The sequence below is a fragment of the Palaemon carinicauda genome, chromosome 33, assembly GCF_036898095.1.
Source record: "Palaemon carinicauda isolate YSFRI2023 chromosome 33, ASM3689809v2, whole genome shotgun sequence".
Taxonomy (NCBI): domain Eukaryota; kingdom Metazoa; phylum Arthropoda; class Malacostraca; order Decapoda; family Palaemonidae; genus Palaemon; species Palaemon carinicauda.
In genome coordinates this window covers 20,426,949-20,442,700 of record NC_090757.1, presented here as the reverse complement: position 1 = coordinate 20,442,700, position 15,752 = coordinate 20,426,949, and the positions used below count along the sequence as shown (strand labels likewise).

At 46.7% G+C, this 15,752-nt stretch overlaps 2 protein-coding genes across 3 annotated transcripts in view; both read left to right on the top strand.

The window, feature by feature from the left end:
• Mpv17 (Mitochondrial inner membrane protein MPV17) overlaps positions 1 to 15,752 on the top strand; it is a 509,363-nt gene that overhangs the window by 67,214 nt on the left and 426,397 nt on the right. The window lies entirely within an intron of this gene.
• Positions 1 to 15,752, top strand: part of alpha-Man-Ia (alpha-Mannosidase class I a) — an 89,651-nt gene that overhangs the window by 20,810 nt on the left and 53,089 nt on the right. For both annotated transcript variants that reach the window (XM_068356805.1, XM_068356804.1), the window contains exons 2-3: positions 7,053 to 7,271; positions 8,749 to 8,928. In XM_068356805.1, the coding sequence (XP_068212906.1) occupies positions 7,053 to 7,271; positions 8,749 to 8,928 (399 nt within the window). The remainder of the gene's footprint in view (positions 1 to 7,052; positions 7,272 to 8,748; positions 8,929 to 15,752) is intronic.

Here is a 15,752-nt window from a genome sequence, read left to right as displayed (position 1 = left end):
AGGAAACTACAAGAGCTCATCCCTGAGTGTCGGCTCTCTTCGTCAGCTCGGGAAAGTCGAGAGAAGGATCACCAAGGACACTTTCTTGTCTCAGATTCACAAGGTCATTTACCAAGCATCGAATCCTTATCCTTATCTTTCTTATAAAAGAGACTTAAAGCTCGTAACATCAGGGGCAGGAATATCCCCTAGCGTTTATAAGACTACGCTGACACAGGCCTTGGAAACGGCCATGTAGAAGCATCAAACGACCTTCACCACTCACTTCCTGCAAGACGTGACCTTATTCTATTCTATGTTTGGGTTCCCCCAGGGCCCTCAGTTTGAGGCACCTCTTATATCCACGAGAGAGTTGCTAATGCAGGAACATGGAGACTTTCTCCATGGATCCTGTGGTGGCTACACAATAAATGGTTTTAAAACCTCAGGCTCCTTAAAAGACAAGTAGCAGATGAGGGAGGGTAGAGTTTAACCATGGTTAAGTCTGGGATGAATGACTGGCTCTTTCATTTTTTCATCTTCCACCCCGAAGAATAACAGCACCTACGGTACTCTACAAAGCTGACCTCCACTGTCTGCAAGTTAAACCATTTCCCTTGTGTAACCTGGTATAGATAGATATACTTGTTACGTCTAATATATATTTTTTTTTTATTTCCAAAGGTACTGTATCTCATGTTGGAGCGCATGGGCAGTGAACATTGTGAATATAATGACCTCAGCAGACTGTCTCGTCCCAGCTGATTAGTTCACCTGACACACACACGATTACGGGCCTCCATATAGCCACTGGTTTCCACACAGTCTGTCACTGCTCAAGTGGACTCTTGTTTAACCAGTCTCTTACGGGACCGACCTACTACATACTTGTCCGGACACCACATGAGGGGACACCTCATGATTGGATCTCTTGCTCCTGTTCTTCAATGACTTTCGAGTTTCAGAACTTCTGTCATCTTTTTCGTTCCAGGTTTTCCATTCTACGATACATGAGAGGAACCTATGATCATTCTATTTACTTGTATGGGCTATGAGATCTACTCATTATGAATACCAAGGTTTCCTCATGGCCTTCTCTGTGTTTCATCTTCACGAGAACATTCTGATATTCTTCTCACCCTTGAAGACAGGATTCCTCATGCTTTTTTTGGCTGCAGCAAAACAGTACACGTACCTTCTTCTGTTGCTGGCTGAGGCTCCAAGGGAGTTGCCTCCCCATTCCGAGCTGTTGTGTCAACCGCACATCCAGATCTTCCACAGATCAGTCTAATCTCTATGACTTCATGCCTGGAGGTTATGCAGCATCTCACTCAGAGGGGGTTATTGTGACCAGTGTTGTAACAGATGTGGGATTATCTCAGAAGGTCATCATCCTCAGTTTACCTGACTAAGTGGGTGATCTTTTGTCATTGGTGTCTTGGAAGGGGTGTCACACTTCTCCGGGTCACTATCCCTTTCATTGCCGAATATTTACTCTACCTTCAGTAGGAAAAACTCAGCTCATTGATGGCCTTAAACTATTGCTCAGCCTTGATTCTGGTCTTTAGACTAAAAGGAGTTAATATTTGCTGTGCGGGAAATATCTATTCTCATACAGAGCTTTGAGCAAATCTGCTCCTTGTCGAAAGTTAGATCACTTCCTTGGAACATCACTGAAGTTCTGCGTTTCCCTGAAAGGGGCCGCGTACGAGCCATTAATTCTATCCTCTGACAGATTTAACTCTCAAGATGGTCATTTTGCTCGGCTTGGCCTCTGGCTAAGAGGGTCGGTGAGATGCGGGGTCTTCCCTATGACATCACCCAGTCAAGGAGATAAAGGCAGGTTTCGTTCAACTTTGTTCCTGAGTTTGTTGCAAAGGCTCAGAATCTGGCAGTCTCGAACCCGAGGTTTGCTTCCCTTCTGATTTTGAGTCTTTTGGAAGTAACTGATGATCCTGATCGGCTGCTTTTGTGCCCTGTGAGAGCTCCGAGGCGTACATGGGGAGCTTACCTCCAGATGAAACACCTGTTTGTCAGCACTGGGAGAGGAAGGAGGGAATCACTAAAATCTCTTCCTGGATTAGGCTGATCATTGACCTGGCCGTTCATCCTTTCCCCATCTTGATAAGGAAGGGCATGACCCAGAACTCATGATGTCAGGGGCATAAGCAAGTGCTTCAGGCTTGGATATGGAGTTGCCAGACCACCTTCACAGCCCACTACCTGCAAGATGTTACAAATAGGTCCCTAGATACGTTTTTTGTAGGCCCTGTGGTAGCTGCTCAAAAAGTGGTATACTGTAGCTGCTCTTACTACCTCACAAGACTATAGAAAGTTATTTAAGGACTGAGGTTACAGTTTTAGTCTGCGATAAATGGGTGATTGGCCTTTTTCTTTTCTTCACCTTCCCCTTTCTAGGGGATCAGCATCTGCCTTCCCTATCAGTTGGAACTCATTAACTGCAGTTAAGCCCCCTGTAGCTTTTAGCTATTATATCTGGTGATAGGTCTTGTCCGAATTTTCCTTATGAGGGAGAGATGGGGTCTTGGTAAACCATAGTATGTATATTTGCAAGCCTATTTCTTATATTTTGCCTTGACAATGTTACGTTTGTGTTCTTCACTCACTTCCCACCTGACATGGGCTGTTGACCCCCTGCATGGTCATGCCACTGGTTAATGAGGTGTCGGGGTGTTCATCTGTTGCACTACTGGAGCAGCCTCCACAACATCAAGTTCAAAGGCATCGAGGGACTTGTTGGTACTTCTGTAAAATAAAGGACATGAAGATGATCTGCTGCATATACACTCCAACCTTCAACATCCGGCCGACTACAAGATTCTTCTTGAAAGTAAGGGTGAGGCCTAGCTCGGGACTTTGAGTTCCAGTTCTAGCCTGAACTCATAAAGATCTAAAGATCGACTTCCTAAGTCCAAAAGAGATCGTGTTCTTGACATCTTTTTCTTGGTTCTGCCTGTGCTAAGGAAGTTGCCGACATAAGGTGTCGAGTTTTTTTCAGATAGCACTGCAGCACCCTCACAGGGCACAAAAGCCTCTTCTCTCTCTGCCACTCTATGTATGCTTCACCTAGAGGTGGATGGTGGAGGGCTTGAACCTGAGGTCGTGCCCTTGTAGGGTCCGAGTTCGTCTATGTGCCCTGGTACTGGACTAGGGAGATCTTAGACCTCTTAGAGTGGGAGACTGAGGCAGAGAGATCATTCCACTTGAATAAATTTTTTCCAGATTATAAAGCAGCTGAGACAGTCTTGAGAGTCAGAACTGTGACTGATGCCTTTTCAAACGCTAAGATGAGGTACACTACTGAGAACCACTGAACTGTTAGAAGCCACTCTCAAGCTTAGGCCTCTTCAATGTGAAGGAGAGCTCTATTGTTTTCCGTCAAAAGACCATGATCAAGTCTGAGCGGTAGCTTTTATGGCTGCTACTAAGAGTAGCTTCTCCTAGCCATGTAGCAGAACTTCGCAATCTGGTCTAGAGATGATCCGTCTATGATATCCATCATAGAGAAGGACCCACTTTCCCTGTAGAGGAGTAATAGTCAAGAAAATTCCTTTGGAATCTCGACAATGCAGAACAAAACCTTTCGTTATGAGGCCAACTGGGAACCATCTAAATCAACTGGAATCCTAGCATAATCCCACACAGTATATTAGCCGACAGACCATGGTAGAACGGAGAAAGGGCTAAACTATCCATGTGATACCATGGGTGTTGCAAGGCATCAAATACAATCCAGGGGGTGGATTGAGGAAGAGAATCTGGGGCGCTTTCTGTTTAGTTGTATGGCAAACTGGTTGATCGTGGAGAGCCCTCCAAACCAGAACCCTCTCCTTTATGCCAGGATGTAGGGACCACTCTGTAACGCTACAACCTACCCTTGGCTATTAAATTGTCTGCTAGCCCATTCCTCTTGCCCAGAATGTGATTGGCTGACAACTCCCTGCCATGGAATGCTGTCCAGAAATCCATCTGCTTCATCAGCTGGTAAAGCTAGACGGAAGCCAATATGATTATGGTGTCGCAACAAATCACAGGATGCCTCTTTAACGTTCTTGGAAGGCTGCTAGTCCCAGGATATCAAAAAGTAGTTGCTTCTCCATCTGATCACAGTGCTGAAATGATCCTGATATTCAGTTGTGCTTCCTTCCCCACTTTCGATACATCTGAGCACAGTTACATGTCAGAAGGTGAAGACTTTAGTGGGACTCACATGTGAGATTCCTCGTTAGCCAACAGGTTAGATCAACCCAAACCTCCTGTCCTGTCAGCTCAAAGATGAATGGTGATCACGCGAGACTAACCAGTGGTTCTTCAAACAGCCAAAGAATATAGTACTTGGAGAGATATCTGGCGAAAGCACCCACTTGAGGAACAAGTTTCTTCAATGAAGAAAGGTGGCTGAGAATTCTGTATTCCTCTTGCTCCTTGCTAGTTCTGTTTGACAGAATGGACGCACTACTTCCCTAAGCTTGCTGAAGTGATTGTTTAACTGGTAGAATTTCGCTATTACCAGCATGCTCAGGTACTTCAACCACTGCATAGGTAAGATATTCGACTTTACCTCGATTATCACAATCCCTAGTTATGACGAAATCATAAAGTCAAACTCAACCTTGTAGCTACTGCCACACGAAGGAGGCTAGGATCATCCACTTTAGAGATACAGCCATTATCGTATCCCTTGTAATGGGCCAAAGTTACAATATAGGTGAACATCTGAATGAACACCTGAGGAGTAGTAGTACCCAGTTCAGAGTCCAGAGACCTGTAGACGGAGAAGGAAGGTATTTATTATTACTTTTCCTTCCTTTTGATGCATGTGTACTGTACTAAAATTATATAATGTGTTTCAGATCCATTTGATGCAAGAAGTCTTCCTCTGATGGATATGAGTGTGATCCACCCCAATATCCCTCATACCTCTATCTGCATGGACAGGGTTCGAAGATGGTGGAAAAACCGATTAGTACTCTATTGGCAAAAGATAAAGGGGGTGCCAAAGGGCTGGAGAGGGTAATAAGTAACAGTGCTGAAGGAATCGTAGTACCCAGTGCTCAGCCTTGTGCTTCAACTGGTTTGCCTAAAGGCACAACAAGCAATCCGCATACACTCTGATGCCAGGAAAAAATGGTTGAGCGCATTAAAGCATACTCCTCCGCTTCTCTTCTTCTGCCGTCCCATTGCCTGGAAGAAACAGGTTGGGTAACTCGAAGGAGCTACATGTCATGGTTCCTTCTTGGGAGTTGCAGTTGGTCCTACCAGACTCTAGGAAATGCCTAGAAGTCTTCATTGCTGAATCCCACACTGAAGATTTCTGAAGTGACTGAGCTGCCTCAGAGGTAACTTGTCTGGGAATGAGGTTGCCCCAAACAACCACTAGTGATGGCTTAGGCCCCTGAGGGTCACTGAAGATCCACCACATGACTGAGGCCCCCACTCAAGAAGGGATCTCAAGTATCTTTCTTCCTACCATAACACCCTTTAAAGTAGACACTGGAGTCTGTCAGTAGCACAGACCCGGGATTATCTTTCTCCGTTGGGACCATTAAGGTCCGGTGCCTCGGGAGCAGAAAAATTCATAGTATCCTCTTACTCAGCCCATGAAGAGAGTATAACAGGTTGTTCCAGCGAATCATTCCCTATCCCCAGAATACAATTGTTCTGACAGAACTAACCACCGTAATCAGGGCCTCAAGTTAACCCAAGAAGGCCAGCAACAGTGGGGAAAAGATCCCTTGTACTAAATGTGGCAGACAGGGAAGGAGTCATCTTACCTTCATACTGTTCCTGGACACAGTGGAGCGAAGGACCACGGCCCTGTGCATGGAGGCATGGGGAGGAGATCCTACCGGCCCCCACTCTTGATCTTCCAGTGTGGACAACTGCACAATAAAGGATCTGGATAGTGCTATCCTCCTAAGTTACTCTACTGAAGTACCGCGAGTTGAGGGAGGAGCAGAAGTTTTGGGCTCATAACTCCTGCCTCCCCCCGCCCCTAGTCATGGGAAAGCCAGAGATCCCAATCCACAATGCCAGGGGCTGGCTGCAGTGATTGAACTTGACACAGGGTGATGGCCCCAGCCATGTGCATTGGTTCCAAGGCCAACAAATGGATCTGTACTCCAACACCACTCTGGTACAGTACCAGGTGACTGTGATGGGGCCCGTGATGGGATCATGGCCTTGCCCCATGCATCAGTTCCCGGGGGCCGAAAACAGGGAGCTAATACCTGACCATCCTTGCTTTGAAACCTCAGACTCAGGGCTGTGACACAGGATTACTGCAATGGCTCTGAACATTGTCCCCAGGGACCAACAGGAGGGGCCAAACCTGTCCCGCTTGTATATCAAGGTAGCTTTTGTGGCCAGAGCCCCGGGCCCTGGGCCTGGGTGGCCTTGGCATGGAATTGTGACATGGGGTCATGCCCCCAGCTACCAGAGTAGTCGGGGATTTTGCATCCCAAGGAAAGGGGAAGTGTGTAACTCTTGGTTTGCAAGGTAGGTTATAGCAAAATCTGATTACTAGAGAATTATCATTAAGGTGGAATGTGTCATGTGCTTATAAGGGATGGCGTACCTGATGTTCAAGTTTTGTGAAAGGCTGAAAGGCCTCTTAATATAGTTTGTGTGTGATGATTTGTAACAAGTGCTACAGTCTAATAAGTGGTTTCTGTAAAGGGCACTACTTTTCAAGAATATCAATACTGATAGTTGTTTAGATACATCTTCTTGCGTGTATATAAGGGTAGTGGTAACTGATAAAATGTATGTAAGATACAATGAATAGTATAGTTCTGGAACATCAAACATTAAACTACTTACCAGGGTTTTATTATGTTTAGTTTGCTCTTGTATTAGGCATGTACTGTATATAAATTCTGTTTATGATTAATTGTTGCACATGAAGATTGTAGATCTTGTTTAATTAAAAAAATCTTTGTAACTTATGTTTTATTTTTGCTCTGTAGCTTAGCAGAACACTTTTAGCTTGAAATGATAGTAAATTATATTTGTTTTGTATAGATTTTTTTATTAAAAATCTTTTATTTCAGATGGTACTTCATGCATGGAGAGGATATAAAACATATGCCTGGGGTAAAAATGAATTAAAACCAATTAGCAAAAGGGGCCACACCGCTGGCATCTTTGGCAGACAGGACATGGGAGCAACTATCGTGGATGCCTTAGACACCCTCTATATTATGGGTCTCATGGAAGAGTTCAATGAAGGGAGAGCATGGATCCAGTACCATCTGGATTTCAATCAGCTTGTGAGTAAAGAATTAAAGAACAGTATAACTTTATCAAGGTAATGTTAGTTTCATCAAAGGTTAAGGATTTGAAATACTGTAAGTACTGTACTTTTTTATACTCAAGTTAATATCAAATACTTGACATTTAGAAATGTAAACTAATAAAATTTGAACTTTTAATGTTTTGTTATAGTAATTTTATATTGATGTTAAGAGTACAATAACACATAACTTATCAGAAACTTCTTATGGTCCTAGCCTTGAGATAACTATAAGAATCGTATAAATAGCCTAGGCCTAGTTTTCTGTAGGGGATTAGTGTTTTCATTAAACTTCGCAAGGGACACTGTAAGCATTACTACGGTAATAGATCTTTATTGCACTCCTTGGCCCCCAACTGCTCCCACTTTTTATCCTTATAATTTACTTCCATAGTCTCTTACTTTCCTCCATTTTGCTATTTACCCTCTTTAATTTCCATTTTGTTCCAACACAGAGACTTACCTCGAACTACTTTCTTAGGAGGTACCTGGAATCTCCTCTCAATCGACCAGAGTTTTGTGTAGTTTACCCTTACGACTGGGTTACTCCTCATAGAAAACGGAAGTAGGGTAAACTACACAAAACTCTGGTCGGTTGAGAGGAGATTCCAGGTACCTCCTAAGAAAGTAGTTCTCGGTAAGTATGTTAGGAAAAATACAAATTACTTAAAGATTTGTGATATTTTCACTGAATTACTTTTTCAACCCTGGGCTTCATGACCCAAATTCTTTAAATCAACAAGGCTCCTATTATGTTGTATACAGTAGACTACTCTTGAAAATTGAAATTATGATCCCAAAGCTAAAAGCAATTCCATATTGGTTCTGATCTAAGTTGAATTGCAATACTCATATATTAATCAATTTATGAAATTTATCAGCAAAATGTATTACTTCAATAAAAAAATAAATTGATATAGATTGAGATCTGTCAAGTTTAGTGGTTACTGGTATGTTTACTTATTAATTTCATACAAAATGACAGCCTTTATTCTCTGCCTTCCAAGTGAAGTGCAATATCAATATCCCAATAATCAATGTATTTAATAAGTGAAAGAACTCCTTAAGGTTGTATCAGTTTGTTTACTCCTTGTCTTGGAAACGATTATTGGTACATTTTTTTTTAGATTGTTTATTTAAGTATACTGGCTGTACTGATGTATACTGTACTGATGATGTAATCTCTGCTTTTCACTGTGTAAGGTCTTTCATTTTACTACAGTGTACAATACATACTATACAGTGTATCTATATTAATTTTTCTTTCTAGCTTGTCATAATTGCTGATAAATCGAAATCAATGCTGTAAGGAGTTGTGGAGCAAATGCATTGTGATATTTTTGAAAATTAAAGTTATTTTGTTGATATTTCATTAAATTGTTTGAGTTTACTTACATATTTTTGTACATAATTTACTGCAATTTTTGTAAACACTTATTCATCTTGTCTTTCAGAGATCGGAAATGTCTGTATTTGAAACAAACATCAGATTTGTTGGTGGATTGTTATCGGTGTTTGCTCTGACTGGTGACGCCTTATTCAGGGATCGAGCACTACATATTGCAAGGAAGCTTCTCCCTGCATTTGACACTCCAACTGGAATACCATACGGCCTAATTAATGTTGCAAATGGGGTAAGAATTGCTGTTTGTTCCGTAACTGGAATACAAACCACGCTATTTAATAGGGGTATTACTTTCGGCGTAGCTGAAATGACGAGCCATTAATTTTTAACAACCGTTTACTACCCACACCGCTAGTTAGCGGGAGTAGGAGAGGGTAGCTTGCTACCCCACCCCCTGTCACACACCTGTGCTTGAGCTCACTTTGCTCTCGGCTTGGATGGTGGTTGGACGTGTCCGCTCTCATCCTCGCCGTCATTTGGCAGCCATTTAATTGTTTTTGTCTTTCCTTTTTCTAGGTCTGTATATGTGAAGTTGGCCTCTGCGATTATGTGCACCTGCCCTGGGTTTCCCGACCGCCCCCTGTGGAACATTCATGTCAGTGGTCGAGACTGATCCTCACACCCTTTGTCCTTCTTGTAGGGGCCAACAGTGTGATAGCAACAACAGGTGTAGTGAGTGTAGGGAGTGGTCTACCTCCCAGGGGGAGAGGTTTTCGCGGCGACGGAAGAAGAAGTCCAAACAGGATATTTCTCCTTCGAAGGTTGCTTCGAAAGGAGAAAACTTAAGGTCTCTTCTTCCGTTGCCCAAACCTCCTCTGAAGCTCCCACTCGGTCGGTCTCTTTCGAGAGACCGTCGAGTGGTAGCGTAGACCGATGTATTGTTTACCAACCTCGGGACTCGAGAGATGATGTTGCTTCCCCTAGCGAAGCAGCTCCACCTCTCCCCCCGGGGGAGGATATGTCATTAACTTACCTTTTCCAGCTTTGGTCCTCTTTGGGCCTTATGGGTTTGCCCTCCAAAGAGGTTTTGCTTAACTACATCCGATTGGGTGCTGCTGTCAGGCAATCGTTGTCTCTGTCTCTTGTCGACGTTGTGGTGTCAGAGGTATCCAATGCGGTATCGGTCATCACCTCTGCCTCCAAACTCTACTGTAGCTGACTGCTTAGTTTCTCCCGTTCCTGTTCACCCTACGAGGGAGAAACTAAGTCCATCGTCAGTCTCTCTTGCTAGTGTTTCTCCCAGTTCACTTACAGACTCCTCTTCGGAGGACTGCAGAAGGTCAGCTTGCTGATCCAACGGCCCTTAGAGGGCGCATTCGTCGGAAGGCTCGCCTTCCTCTAAGCCTTAGAGGCCTTCCTTCACATGCGATGAAGAGGCGCCTCTTTGGTTCAACATCTTCGATGCAGTCCACCGCAGAGGAGCCTCGAGACCAATCATCCATCACTGCTCCTGCACTGGTCCTGTACCTTTCTGCAGATCCTTCGCAATCTCCTTCGGTGGAAGGTCGTCCTTTTAAATGACACGTTGACCTTCCATCCGACAGACCTGCCGACCCGCCATAACCATTTCTACATGGGCCTAACAAGGCTCCACCAAAGCACGCTATTGCGCGCCAACCACATATGCGCTACGCGGCGAAGAGACCTGATGAATGCTCCTTTGTAGCTCGTTAGGCCCCATCACTAAACCCTAACATAGGGCATCAAGGGCGTATGCGCCAACAGGAGCATAGCTCCATCACACGCTAGGCGAGCCCTCATGTGCATATACTCCCACGTTTTGCGCGCCATGCGCTTACGCACCAACATTCTCCTACGCACCCACGCCCAGCTGCGCGCAAACCACCTGTGCGCCATCAACCTCCTGCGCAATGGCGCTCTCCCACGTGCCATCAGTCTTCTGCCCGCGTGCATATGCGCCCAACATCCAACTCTCATGCGCGCCACGCTGCGCATCATCATATGCGCCAGGAAAAACCTGCACGCCAACGATTTACTGAAAGTAGTACTTCTGGGAAGTCAGCAATGTTGGCTTCTCCCACGCGCCAACCAGTACCATCGCGCCAACGCTCACCTGCGCACCAGCCTTCTCCCGCGCGCATCCGCAAGGTCGCCCATCCTCCCCAAAGGATGCACGCTAACATTCTTTCGCGCTACCGTGCCCCCCACATGATTCAACTGCACACCCATGTGCTAGGGATCTTTCTCCTGCGGGCACGCGCCTTACGGCTGGTATAGATGCGCGCAAACTCTCTCCCGCGCCCGCGCACTCAACATGGTAATCCTGCGCGTCCGCGCACTCAACTTAGCAATCCTCCGCCCCCGCGCGAATACTCTCCCGCACCCACGCGCACACCAACAGTCTCCCGCACCCACGCGCACGCCAACAGTCTCCCGCACGCGAGCCCCGATATTCTCCCTCGTGCGAACGCCATTATTCTCCCTCGCGTAAGCGTCAATATCCTCCCGCACGCGAGACTACTGAACTACGCACGGCAAGGTTGCCATCGCCTCATTTCCCTTCCCCGCATGCGCAAACCACAGCGCATTGTGGGAGAAGGGAAACATCCAGAGGGGTCCAGGATCCCAAAGCCACCACAGGGGAACCCACTAATGGTGGGGACTTCTCCCAGGGATCCTTCAATCCCTGTCCCTTCAAGGGGTATGTCTGACATCGCGTCTGTCAGCCAACAGCCCTGGTTCGGTGCACTGATCAGAGCCGTAACGCAGGCTTTAAAGCCTGTCTTCTCTGAATTGGGACACAGAACCATGGCTGCTTCTACCCCTTTGAAGAGAAAAAGAAACAGACTCCACTCAGACCTTCGAGGCAGTTTCCTTCTTTTCCTCAGACTGCCTCTCCTTCCCTTTCGGACGAAGATTTCCCGTCCCCAAGGGTATCAAGCGAAGAGAGACTTTCCCCCATTGCACCAATGGGGGAAACCTCTCCTCGCGCCGACGGGTCTACTCAGTCGGGGATTGAAAGGAACATACCACCCTCGTCAATATTGGGGTCCTACATCCTTCCCAGGAAGGAATCTAAGAACTCCAAAACATTGCTTAAGTCCTCTACTAGGACTAGGATGGAGCCAGCTAGCCACTCGGAATGTCCGCGACTCTCCCCAAGAAGAGTCTTTGGGGATAGAAGGAGACTTCGCTGCACTGCAAGTCCTACAGCAGGGGAAGACCAGCAAGAGTCAGAACATGCGTTTTGGCAAGTTCTGACTCTAATGAGGGCTCTCAACGGGTTTTCTGACCCAGAGATCCCTCCTCGAGAGGGCAAGGACACGGTCTTGGACCGTGTCTTTGGTACTTAGAAACCCTCCAAGACCAGTGCAGCACTGCCCTGGTCTCAAGGGGTTAAGAGCACCAGGGACAAGATCTTGCAACAGCTCTCCGAGATGTCCTCCGCCAACCGTTCCGGTGCCACTAACAAGCTCCTCCCACCTCCTCGTGTACAGCAGAGGAGGTACTTTGAGATCCTTGAGGAGCCTTGTTTAGCTCTTCCTCTTCACCACTCGCTGGAAGAGCTAACCAGGCAAGTCCCTCTTGAGAGACTTTCCAACTGGCAGGTCTGGTCCTCGGCAGCCGAGATCCTCAACCAGGAGAAAGTTGCGAAGTGTGCTATGCAAGCCACATCTGTTTGGGGACCTTAGGTATGCTGATACGTTCTGAGTACTTCTCCAAAGAACGTACCAGGAAAGCTATGGAAACCTTCCTTCTCTCAGGTATTCGTACGATCGAGTTTCTGGCCCACCAAATCTCGAACTTGTGGACAAATGCCATCCTGAAACGTCGGGATGCAGTAGCTTAGAGATTCCATCAGAAGGTCCCTAGCACCGAGATCAATAGGCTCAGACATTTCTCCCTAGAGGGATCCATCTTGTTCGAACCTAAGGATGTGGAACATGCCGCTGAGAGGTGGAGGAAGTCTCATCAAGACTCCCTCCTTCATAGGGCTTTAACATCTAAGCCCTATAAGCCTCCAGCACCACAGCAGTCCCGTCCAGTCAAGACCACTAAGACGACAACAGCAGCATAGACCTTGGTGTCTAAGCTCTTTCCTGTCAAAGAAAGGAAAGGCAAAAAGTCCTCCAGGGGAGGCAAGAATCCTGGAGGGAGCAGCCGAGGCCGCAAATGCTAGGATAGGCAGTCCCCTTGCATGTCCACCAGTGGAGGGATGCCTACAAAGTTGCTCAAACAGGTGGAAGCAACTCGGGGCCGATTCCTGGACAATCTCTGTGATCCGTCTAGGATATCGCGTCCCGTTCATAACATCTCTACCTCCCCTGACGACGAATCCAGTGTCATTGAACTCCCTTGCCATGGGATCAGTAAGGGTGCAAGCCCTTCGGGCATAAATCCATACCCTGTAGAAGAAGGTCGCTCTCCAAACTGATCTCCAGGCTTCTTCAGTCAACTCTTTCTTGTAAAGAAGGCGTCTGGAGGCTGGAGACCAGTCATCGACCTCGCAGCTCTGAACAAGTTTGTCAATCAAACTCCGTTCAGCATGGAGACGGCGAACACGGTCAGACTAGCAGTAAGACCACAAGACTTCATGTGCACACAGGACCTAAAGGACGCGTACTTCCAGATCCCAGTCCATCCGTCTTCAAGGAAGTATTTAAGATTCAGCCTAGACAACAGAAAGTACCAGTTCAAGGTGCTGTGCTTCGGTCTCTCCACAGCACCACAAGTCTTCACCAGAGTGTTCACCCTAGTATCATCTTGGGCACACAGGATTGGCATCCGTCTCCTCCGTTATCTGGATGACTGGTTAATCCTAACAGACTCGGTGTCAACCCTTCTTCAACTCCGAGACAAACTTCAGAGACTTTGCCAAGATTTGGGGATCATGGTAAATCTTGAGAAGTCTTCAATACTTCCCACTCAAAGACTGGTATATCTAGGCATGATTATAGACACCACTCTCCACAAAGCTTTCCCATCTAACGACAGGATAGCAAGGCTGAGGAAGGTCGCAAGACCTTTTCTCAGAAGAGAAGAACTTTCAGCCCAGTCGTGGTTACGTCTCCTCGGTCACCTTAAATCGCTGGCCCGTCTAGTTCCCAATGGTCACCTCAGGATGAGATCCCTCCAGTGGCGACTTAAGTCCCGGTGGAATCAAACGTACGACTCCCCGGACATCCAGATCCCCATGGGACCTGCGGAACTGATGGATCTCCAGTAATGGGTGGCAGACGAGAACCTATGAAAAGGAGTGGATCTTCTCGTCCTCCCCCCGGTTTTGATGCTGTTTTCGGACGCTTCAAAATAAGGATGGGGGCCACCGTGCTGCGCCACACGACCTCAGGCCTCTGGTCAGAGTCGGAAAAGTACCTTCACATAAATCTAGGGATGAAGGCTGTCTTTCTGGCCCTTCAACAGTTCCAACAGTACCTGGCAAGTCACTTTGTGGTGGTGATGAGCGACAACACCACAGTAGTGGCCTACATAGACAAACAAAGAGGTACTTTTTTGCAGCAACTATCCCATCTAGCAGTAGAGATACTGAGATGGGCCGAAATCCACTCGATACCACTAGCGGCACGCTTCATTCCGGGCAAAAGGAATGTGCTCGCTTACAACCTGAGCAGAGCATCTCAGATAGTGAGTACCGAGTGGTCTTTGGATCATCTAGTAGCCAACAAAGTCCTGACTTTGTGGGGTTCTCCGACTGTGGACCTCTTCACAACGGCCCTGAACTTCAGGCTCCCGTTGTACTGGTCCCCAGTCCCAGACCCCAAGGCTCTCTGGCAAGATGCTTTCCAACAACGGTGGGACAACATCGATGTTTACGCTTTTCCCCCCGTTCTGTCTGATGAGGAGGGTACTCAACAAGACCAGAACATCGGTCAATCTTTCAGTGACCCTCATAACTCCGCTATGGCATCACGCAGAATGGTTCCCGGACCTTCTGCGACTTCTAACGGAGCCACCAACAGAACTCACTCCACGACACAATCTACTCAAACAACCACATGCCATTATCTTCCACAAAGCCGTATGTTTACTACGGCTTCACGCCTGGAGACTATCCAGCATCTCCTCTCTGAGAGAGGATTTTCGTAACAAGTTGCGATTAGTATGTCTGGACACCTGTGAAAGTCTTCAGCAGCAGTCACCTGGCAAAGTGGAAAGTTCTGTGGTTGGTGTCGTGGGAGGGGTATCTCCACTCAATGCCACTATTGCAACAATAGCGGAGTTCCTCGTGTATTTGTGTGGAGAAATGCGCCTCTCAGTCTTGGCAGTGAAAGGCTAACGCTCAGCCTTAAGTCTCGCCTTCTGGCTGAAAGGAATGGATATTTCCTCATCGCTAGAACTTTCTCTACTCATACATAGTTATGAACTTACCGGCCCTCAGTCGGAAGTGAGACCTCCCCCATGGAATGTGGTTCGAGTTCTCAGGTCTCTCAAGAGATTTTCATATGAACCATTATGCCAGGCATCAGTTCACCACCTAACCTGGAAGATGGTATTCCTTCTAGCTTTGGCCTCGGCAAAGCGAGTCAGCGAACTTCATGGTCTCTCGTATGACGTTGCCCATTCAAGGGGATGGGAGGAGGTAACGTTCAGCTTTGTCCCTGAGTTTATTGCTAAGACTCAGAATCCAGGAGTAGCGAATCCTCGATTCGACTCCTTCCGGATTTCTAGTCTCCGTACTGTAAAATGACCCAGACCAATACTGTTACGTCCCCATACCCGGACGAGGTGGTATTGGGAAAGTCCTAGTCTACAAGTTTCCATCTAGAGAACTTCAGAACTTCTTTCTAGGACAAGTCACACTTCTTCATACCTTCACACACAGCTTGCGTAGGCCGCGCCGCAGACCTTGCGTAGCAAGGTTCTAGCGAGGTGCAGGGACTCCTTATTTCTTGGGTGCTTACACACTCAAATAAGGAGTCCCCGGGCAAAGCCAAAAGCCAGACTGGCTGGGACATCCACCCTTCCTAATGGGTGAGTCACCCCTATTAAATAGCGTGGTTTGTATTCCAGTTACGGAACAAATGACAAATTCATAGATAATTTGTATTTTTCCTAACTATACAAACCTTA